This window comes from Fulmarus glacialis, unplaced genomic scaffold (genome assembly GCF_000690835.1).
Source record: "Fulmarus glacialis isolate BGI_N327 unplaced genomic scaffold, ASM69083v1 Scaffold25258, whole genome shotgun sequence".
Lineage (NCBI taxonomy): Eukaryota > Metazoa > Chordata > Aves > Procellariiformes > Procellariidae > Fulmarus > Fulmarus glacialis.
This window is the reverse complement of record NW_009227956.1, coordinates 7,123-17,124: the sequence shown is the minus strand read 5'-3', so window position 1 is coordinate 17,124 and position 10,002 is coordinate 7,123. Positions and strand designations below refer to the sequence as shown.

General features: G+C 38.0%; 1 protein-coding gene across 1 annotated transcript; it reads left to right on the top strand.

Moving 5' to 3' along the window:
- The first annotated feature begins 2,566 nt into the window (after positions 1–2,566).
- LOC104071470 (transthyretin-like) lies at positions 2,567–9,389 on the top strand. Its single transcript, XM_009583334.1, has 4 exons — positions 2,567–2,650; positions 4,421–4,551; positions 7,189–7,324; positions 9,079–9,389. Exons 1-4 carry the CDS (start codon positions 2,582–2,584, stop codon positions 9,184–9,186), a joined length of 444 nt encoding a protein of 147 aa, XP_009581629.1. The 5' UTR covers positions 2,567–2,581; the 3' UTR covers positions 9,187–9,389.
- Positions 9,390–10,002: the final 613 nt, after the last annotated feature.

Below are 10,002 nucleotides of genomic sequence, written 5' to 3'. Positions count from 1 at the left end.
CAACCCAAACCTTTCTATGATTCTATGTTCTTTGTAGACCTGGATCCAAATCTCACAAATTTCTCGGTCTTCAGAGAGCATCACAAAGTAATGGGGAGCATTACCCTTCAGAAGGGTAAAATCATTGATTGAACAGAACTGGTAAAGTGGTCTGCAGAGGAAGTGGAGTGCACTTGCTAATTCTTAACAAGGTAGTTTTGAATGTACGTTGTTCATCGTGATCACAAGTTTTCTCTTTTCCAGGTGGTGTTCACTGCTAATGATTCTGGTCACCGCCACTATACCATTGCCGCTCTCCTCAGCCCTTTCTCTTATTCAACCACTGCTGTTGTCAGTGATCCCCAGGAATAAACATGTACTGTCATTACACAAACACCCTCCTCCACTAGAACGATTGTAGGCTTTTAGGAGGAAGGTTTTTCCCTACTGCTAATGCATAACTTTTTGCTACATTAGTTTTTTTTCCATTTTGTAACCTGGCACACTTCAGACAAGTCAATAAAATGTTACTTCTTTAAAACAGTTTTGATTCTATTGGTGACGTTTTATTGTGTTCCAAGGTGTCATGATTTGCATTGAAGTGCAAAGGACATCTGGAAGCCATGCACGGCACATGGAAGCAAATTAACACTTGATTTGGGTCTGTTATCTGCCTCCACTACTTTAAGAAAGTCTCACCAAATGCACTGGCTCAAAATAAGAAAGTTATAGAGTTGTGCTACCTTAAAAAAATTTGACCAAACACACTCAAAGTGAGAAATTCATCCATGCTACTCATAATTTACACACAGAAGAGACGGTCCCGCTATTAACTAGGTCACAGGGTAAATAGGAGAAATTCTGAATACCTAGCAGCAGAACAATGCAGAAAAACTGTTTATAATAATAATTAAATATATATATCCAGAGAGCTGAAAGAGTTAAAACCTGTGTACCTTTACTTGAAACTTCAGGAAAACCTCAACACTTTCAAGAGGAAAGTTTGTTCCTCAATCAATCTAGGAAGTTCTGAAGCAATTTCAGTCAGCACCCTTTTTAACAACTTTGATCTTTAACCCAGTTGGCTACTGTATTCAGGTGCATTCCAATTAAATCTCTAAGTCGTCAAATCTCTAGCCATTATTTTAAAAAGTCCTAAAATAGAAGCATCATTTTAATAGTCTCTTCATATTTTTAGAAACAGTAAAGGTAAGCTGTAGAGTGACTGTGATTCAAATAATGTTGTTGATAAACTGACCAAAGAGTTTGAGGGATTTAGCAGTGATTTCTGTAGACTGGTGGCCTATTGCATTTAAAATATCCTGTAGCAGAGGAATTGCTGTTTAACAGGATTACAGAAACTACAGAGATTGTTACTGAAATCATGCCATTTAGAAACCATCAGCACTCATCTGCCACTGACCTTGGAGTTTATCTCTATACCCAGAGCCTGCTGGGATGACTGCATACCAAGTGAATTTAAAAGTTAGAACCTTTGACGTCATTTGTCTTTAACGTTTCACTATTTGGTTACTTTTGTCCCGATTTCTGGATACTACCACAGTTACACAACTCTTGTAAGCAATGCAAATAGTTCCAGAACAGCACCCATCTTAAAGCATGCATATTCCATGGGATCTTACTATGTATTCCTAGAGCTTGGAAACTGCATTCCTAGAGGTTTGCAGGGGGCTATGCCCAGTCCTCAAAATAGGACATAAATATGTTCATACAGTCGTGGTGTAGTCATAAACATACAAACAAACAAACTGCATGTAGTCATCCACCTGAGGACAGGATAAACCGAGTAAGAGAGTGTATGTGCATGCATCTAAGCAAAGATCAGAAAGACAAAGTTTAATCTCAAGGAGTAACAGTTCCCTAAAATGAAGCAGACTTGTGGTGGGGGCTGACTTGCAGTTGTACAGCAAAAGTCTTGAACTTGTATTTAATCTAAGGTACAAGTGACATGACAGGACTTAAAACACTCTTCAACTGTGCTCCAGAAATGGGTATGTAGGTATCTAGTTATCATGCTGGAAACCAAAAGTAACATATTTTTCCTGTAGGGGAATGCATAAGATAACTAGATAGCCCACACATTATCCACTTACCTTTTATCAGAGGTGGGGGCAAGGCCACCACAGAGAGAAATCTCAAAATAGATAAACATGGGTGAGTTAGTTAAGCCAAGCTATAACCACAGAGAAATTCTCACTGAAACTGAAATTGCTGAGTGGACAAGAAATTTGTATTTCTCTCAACTATATGAGATGCATACAGCACTATTCCTCAACAAAAAGAGAAAATTAAAACAGAATAGACATTGTTTCCAAGAAAACAGATCACTGTAGCTGAGGTAGGCAATATTGACAATATTTCCACAGACAATGATAAAAGAGACTTATTTTTGCAGACAAGGTTCATGTTTGTATAGGTTACTTATTTTCTCATTGTTTACTAAGTAAATAGTATGAATTGGCATGTTGAAAGTCATATGGGTTTTCTAATAAGTAGCCTCAGTTTAGAGGCCTTGATATAAAAATCACAGATCCCACCAGCTTCTACTTGCTGACACTGAGACTTGCTAGTGGTAGGCAAAATGGCTTTTCATTCTGTATTTCTTGTTTTCTTAGCTGGCCTGGCATTTTCCTCCGAAGCTGCACCACCGGTAAGTGTCTCAGGATTGAGGTCCTTCATACTGATGTAGTCCCAGCTTTTTTTCTTTTTTTTTTTTTTTTATACTTTTATTAGTGTAAGTGAAAAATAGAATATTCCATTTTATTGCAATTACTTTGATTTTATGATATGTATTGACTGTAGTTCTCTCCTCTGCTCTTTTTCTGGTCCTTCTTTCTTTAGTGATTAGTGAGAGGGCTTTATGGTTAGAGAAGTAGTACTTGTCATTAGACTCAGTGACTACGTGAAAAACAACGTAAGCGAAGAAAGGAAAAAAAAAAAATCATATTCACTACACAAAAGCCTTGGTCCTGTTGAAAAGTAACTAATAGCCCTTATAATACAATGAACAAGCTCCTGTCGCGAGGGACTTTACTTCCTGTTGTGAGATCCATGCTGGAGAAATGCCTTCCGCAGTCCTCTCCCTTACTACTCTACCCACTACAGCTCTATCCCATGCAAGCAAGAAGGGATCTCATGCAAGGACTGATGCAAGCAAAGAACAGAGCCAAAGCCAGGATCCCACCTCCAGAGGGCTCATTTATTCCAGCAAAGCAAGCTAGAGACACACACACTTCAGCCTGAAACTCTCCTAGAACAGACTGGTCTCTCTCCCCCCCCTACTCATTCTTCCTGTCAAGCTCTGATCTTTGGGAAAATGCATTCCTGACCAACCTTTGTGAGGAAGCAGACTTTCATTGAGCTCCCAGGGTGTAAAAGCCAGGAAAATAGGTGGTGGCACTAGAGCCCCCATTGCTAATGTCTCAAAAGAAACACTAGTGAGGAGCCTGTGCATTCCAGAAAGGGAGCCTGAGGAGTCAGGGCATAGAGGCATTACAGATAACCTGCTGACACATTGGTCTGATATAGGGCTGACGGGATATTCAGTATGTCACAGTCTGTAAGAGGAGATGTAAGAGAGGGTTCCTAGTTTTTAACATCTACATCATGATTCATTTTGCAATGATTAAATGGAGATCAATGATTGCTATTTTGAGATCATCCCTGATTAGCACCTTCCACAAAGCTCTATTTTCTCACTTTTCATATACAGAATTAGGTGATGGAAGGTCAAAGCCCTGATTGAACTCTACCTTTGAATAGGTAAAACATCAGGGCATAACCACTGCTTGTGATGAACATGTTGGGAGTGAAACTACAGCCATCCCATCTTTGAAGGAAGGTTTTCCTCTCCTATCCCTGCATAGCTGCCAGGGGCTGACAAGTCTGATTCAACATGGTGTTAGGAGAGAGTCCGTATGTGGTGCTTACCCAGTTTACAGCAGAACTAAGATAACTGCATGGCAACAAGACATCAGAGGCTCTCAAATCCAGAAAGCTGTGCTCAAATTGCCACTCCAAAATACAGAGGAAGAGTTGCCAGATTTTTAAACATAACTGCTATCTTTGATGATTTAATTATTTGCTGTTGACGTCACAATTTAGTTACAACTTCATGCTGGAGATGGTGTGTAGCTAAGCCATGACAAAGAGAAAACAGAAATGTGTTCTCACACACTGCTGCGGTGCATCCTCAGCGCACGTGGCTACACTCCCCCGACAGCTCCTGACACCTTCCTCCCCAGTTCCACCATATCCAGTCCCCAGAAAGCTTCAGGCTACATTTCTGCAGTACACAGTGATCTTGTTGAGGAAAATACGGTACGTTCTCTAGATCTAAAGCATAAGATTCCTTACTGCTTTATTATGCACCATTGCTTAGCTTCCTTACAACGTAAAAATTCTCTCTTCCTACCTGAAGGACTCTGCTGACTCCACGCATCCTCTTTTTATAAAAATTCTGGATTCAGTCCGAGGAAGTCCAGCTCCAAATGTTCCAGTTAAGTTATATAAAGAAGCTGCAGATGGATCTTGGGAAGTGTTAAATTCAAAGTAAGTCATACCAAAATAATGAGTGAAAGAAGGGAAAGGCAATGGGAAGAGGCCAAATAATTGAAAAAACAGTTTCACATTCTCTAACATGTGATGCCTTTTTTACTCAGAGGAAAGATAACATACTATTGAATGAATTTGCTGCAGACTGTCTTTTAACTGTACTACAGTTTCAAGTACCAAAATGGTTTTATAATGCTTTGTAATTACTGTGTGCACAAGGAAGTATTTTAAACTATCCTTTAATTCAATCATCGCTTCTCTTCAATTTCATTACAAAGGATTGTATTACTTTTCAGTACCCACCAATGAACTGCTGCATTGTTACCAGAAGAATCAGGCAGACTCTTTTAGTTTGTTTGAAACTAAGACTCTGGTTGAGAATCCTACCTTTATTGGATATTTTCCTTCTTTCTAAATGGATTTTCATTTCATACAACACCACAGCTTTAAAAAGAAAACACGGAACTGTTTTGAACATAAACCACATCAATAATTGATAGCCTTCTTTCCTTCAAGAAAAAGGAATCAGCCAAAAGGACAAAATTTGGGGATAAAGCTTTCTCACCTCCTCCCCCACAGAGAAGCAATTACATCTAAAAGAAGAAAAAGAATCTCCCAGATATTTAAATGCTGCTATGCCTTTTAAAAAAATATAATTGTAGAATTTCAAATGTAGATGACTTTTTTTTTTAAATTGCCCTCAATTTTAGTATATATTAATACTTCAAAAAAGCAATTTTTACTTAAAGTATAATCTGAAATGAAATTGAAAAAATTCTTAGGGGGTACACAGAATGAACATTCTTTCTCTGTTCAACAAGCAACATCCCACTTCCACACTTTTCTCGCCAAGATATTTGCAAGGTCTCATCCTCTTTCCCAGTCTGTTAACAGTCTATTCAACCTAAGAAAGTGAGATAGGGCTCATAAAGGCTAAAGCTGGCATAGTGCAGGAATTTCAAGAGTGGGATCCCAGACTCGGATCCATTTGTAGAAAGCCCATGAGAAACTGTCCATAAGTGCCTCACTGTTGTAGAGCAGTGGGCTGGCAGAAGCAACAGTGCTCTCATATGTGTCCTTGAAAAATATAGCTACAGCGAAGGCTACACATATTTGTACATGGAGGGGTGGGGGAAGAAAATCTATTTATGTTGTCCTACTTAAATGGCCTCCCACCCCTCAACTGAGAAGATAGCTTCACACATTGGAAAACACTGGAAATGTGTGTGATTTTTCCATTAAGAGGGTGTTCAGTTTACTTATCCTCAAATCTGAGCTTAGAGGCTTTATATAAAGATGCTCTGCTGAACAGGTGGATGTTGACTGAAGCCTTAAAAACATACTTAACATCTGAAACAAAGAACAAAGTAAACTTAACATAAGGTATACTAAAGTCATGATAATACTAAATCAACCTCTCCAGCCTTGTTAATTTGTAAATAATTGAATTGAATGTTAGCAAGAGATTCTGAACTGTTCTCAGTTAAAGATATGTTTGGTTTTAGCTGAGAAAGCTTATCACAGAAATGAACAGTTATCTAACAATGATGAATCTATGACAAAGAAAAAATAGAGACATTTGAACGGATGAAAAAAAATTTGATAACTGACTACAGAGCATCTTGTAGGATACAAATGGTGTTCTATGACTTCATAGTTATAGGCTATATTAAAGCACAAATCCTAAGTAATGCACTGAACAATGACATAAAAAACATTCAATCGTTTATTTTTCTCTGCATGCAATTTGAATAAAATATGTTCAGAAAAAGATTTGGCAGCTAGAACACAAAGCAGTGGTTTGTGACTACTAAAACCAGGCACTAGCAGTATTGTTATTTGCAGATAACCTACCCAATCAAAAACCTAGTATTATATAACTTATTTCACAGAAATAGGTTTCAACCAAGAGACATGTTTGAGAGACAACATTCAATATTGGTTCTGGAGCCCCAAATTGGTTGGTGTTCAAAGGTCTACAGTTTCAAGCCAGTACTATGGCCTTGGCACTGATAGCATCTTCAAATCAAACAAAACCATCTGTTTGTTGAGGATGGAAAACCAACTGATCAATACAAGACAACAGGGAATTCCATAAGGCTACACTGTTGGCTGACCTATGGTCATTTCAAATAGCAGATCTCAAATTTCAGATAGCCAACTGTAAAAAATATTCATACTGATAAAACAACTCAATGTATTTAAATAAGTAAGAAAACTATGGAAAAATCAAGAGAGTGGACCCTACTTACTTGCACAGTAAGTGCATCATAGAGCTTCCACATTGCTTACAGCAGTGGTCAAGTTTTCCCTCTGAATGGGTTCATTTAATTAAATCCAAGACTCTGCCAGGAGTCTATGAACAATAATGCCAGCTTTTGGCTCACCCCCAAACCACGCAGAGTAGTGACATGGCAGGCAGCCATCTGCTGTGGCGATCGTGGAAGTAGCAAATGCCAAGATAAGCTCTGAAGCGTCCGTAATACAGATGGACGTAAGCCATTCCAGATCAATAGAAGTATTCATCATATTACTTAAGCTACACAACATCACTCAAGTTCAATTGCTAAGAACTGCATTTTCCTCGGGCTTTTAACCAATATATAAAAGTGCCATTCTTCTGCCATCACACAGACAAACCAATGACAACGGAGAGCTCCATGAGCTCACAACTAAAGAACAATTTGTAACAGGGATATACAAGATTGAGCTTGACACAGCCTCTTACTGGAAGAGACTGGGCCTGAATCCCTTCCATCACCATGCTGATGTGAGTATTCATTCTTTCCTGTACTTTGCTTGCAAAGAATAAAGATACTTTATATGTCTAGGCTTCAATTACTAATTGACATGTTGAACTTTCTTTTCACTTTAAAATATTTTTGCATTAACACTTTAAATCCAGTCTCAAAGCTTTGTAACAACATACTCATGAGAGAATCTAGTTACTAGCTTCCCCGTAACTCTCAATAAGCTCTTAGATGCATTACTTACTAAGAGGCTTTCTGTCCTTCTACCTCTACTTAAGCCTGTGATACTTTCTGTAGTTATTTCTAGACTCCTGAGGGAGAACAGGTGGAGTACTCTTAAGTCTCCTGGGAAAAGGATTTTTCTGCCTTTTGGATCCAGTATTTGTATGGCTGCAGACAAAGTTTATAATTTAGATTTTTGAAGATAATGAAAGTATGAACTGTGTTCTGGATGCTTGGATCCTCAGTTTAAAAGAGAAAAAATGTGTAAAAGGCCTTTTTAGTTTGCATGGGACAGATAAACTGGTTAGATGAAGGCAGTCCAAACCTGGTACCGACTGAGGTCAGCTCCAGGGTTTGGGACTCCTTGGTGGCTGTCCCCTCCCCCTTCCACAGCATCAGCCCTTTCACATGACCTTTCAGTAGCAGCAGCAGCAGTCCTGTATTAGTTGTTTGCTGGACTGTGACAGATCAGTGAGCACAACCAGCTGTACAGTTTGCAACTGCTGCTCAAAGAGCCATTCCTCATCTCCTTGGAAAAAAGGTGGCAAACAACTGGGTTAAATTTTGTTTCTGTCTCCCTGAAATGGATGAGAGACAACATTCTTATTCTAGACAATAATGAAGGTTAATGCTGGCTAGTCTTGTCTGCTGTGGTAACTGAAATAAAAGAGGTAAGATGAAAGCTGCAAGTAAATTGATTATATATCAAGATAATGTTTAAATCTATATTCCAGACCGGAAATGAATTTAATCCAGAGTACAAGAACCTCTTTTCTTAAAAATAAACCTCAGTAGGGATCATGTTTTGCTCAGTTCACTGGTTGTTTCATATGCATCTTTTTTATTAATGTTGAAAGGAGCACAAGCTATGCATCACAGAATGTTATTAAACTGTGTCTATTTTAAAAGTTGACACTCATCATCTCACAACACAAAATAAGCTACTGTGTAGAGGGAGAAATCAAAGGACAGGACATGAGCTGATGGGGGAGATGTTAAAAGGGCTGTTGTAAATGATTCATACATCAGGTCATTACCACGTTGTGGCCAAAGGACTAATGCAGTCCTTCTCTGTCCACTAGATATATAAGTAGGATTAAAGAAACTCATTGCTTCATATTTTGGCCTGATGATAGCTGTTGTAGCACTATGTTTAATTCTGTTCCTCAAAGTTCAGGACTTCGTAAAAGCAACAAAAATATTCAAATACTTGAAAGAATGCCTTTTTTTTTTTTAAATAAAGACAATCAACAAGGAAAAAATCTTGTTGCCATTTATAAGTACCAACAAGAAAACCCCAATTTGGATAATAAATATATTTGATAAAATTTTAAATAATGTAAGTGACATGTATGCTTTTAACGAAAGGATATTTAACCAGTGGAAAAACTGTGTGACAGGCAACCACAGATCACACTGACCAAATCACCAGAAGAGAAGATATTTCCAAAGTTTTGTGGGAGGTTAGATAAAATTATCACAATGGTTCCATCTAGGCTCGTATCTAGAGATCACTTCTCATTTGTCTTCTATTTGTTTCTTCTTTTTCCAGGTGGTGTTCACAGCTAATGATGCTGGTCATCGACATTACTCCATTGCTGTTCTCCTCAGTCCCTTTTCTTACTCAACTACAGCAGTAGTTAGTGAGCCAGTGGAATAGAAGCTGACATTAAGCATGAAAATTTTGATGTGTAAATTCAAATTTCCATAAATGATAAGAAATTAGTTTCTGACTGTATCGACAGCTTTAGATTTCATAGTAAATCACTAACAGTAACAGTCAAGTTGTTTATTCACTTTGTTAACTTTAGGAAGAATGTGTATTGACTTTGTTTTCAAATACTCTTCTGAATAAAAGTATTCTGTATTTCTCTATTCTGTAAGTATTGCTCTTCTGAATAAAAGTTTAGGGTTTGAAAAAACACAGTAAGCTTAGAAAAAATGCATTGAAACTCCATTCTGGGATTCTAAGAACAAACCAAAATCTTCCATGAAGTTAATAAACTACATTCCTTCTTGTAAAGGAAACAAACCAAACACATCTGAAAGGTGTCATGAAAAGTAAGCACAGAGGAAACGCAATCCACCACCTACCATCATCTATACCTTATTACTGAAGCCCACAACATATGAAGTCACATGGGACTACTACCCAGGGTCCCACATAATCGTCAGATAAACTCACCTCCCAGTCTGATTTTTAAGATAAGAAGCAAAAGCAGCTTAAAAGTGACAGCAAGGTAAAACAGCATTTAAGGATACTAAGGATGCTACACATACTCAAAATGCTTTCTTTCCTGCTTTCCAATATATTATAACTGGTGGCACTTTCAAGGAGAGCCCATATCCTTGGAAGTGCTGCAGAAAAGCATATCCATCAAACATACTTAAAGAAGTTTATTCGTGTGTTTTCATAAAATTCTGCAAATACCTTTGTCCCCAGTTGAAGTACTCCCAAAAATTACTCACATACCTC

Excerpts from the sequence above, each read along its gene's own strand:
- LOC104071470 (XM_009583334.1), top strand. The coding sequence starts at position 2,582 with ATGGCTTTTCATTCTGTATTTCTTGTTTTCTTAGCTGGCCTGGCATTT. Across the intron at positions 2,651-4,420 it reads CCTCCGAAGCTGCACCACCG|GACTCTGCTGACTCCACGCA; the intron begins GTAAGTGTCTCA and ends TCCTACCTGAAG. Across the intron at positions 4,552-7,188 it reads TGGGAAGTGTTAAATTCAAA|ACAAACCAATGACAACGGAG; the intron begins GTAAGTCATACC and ends GCCATCACACAG.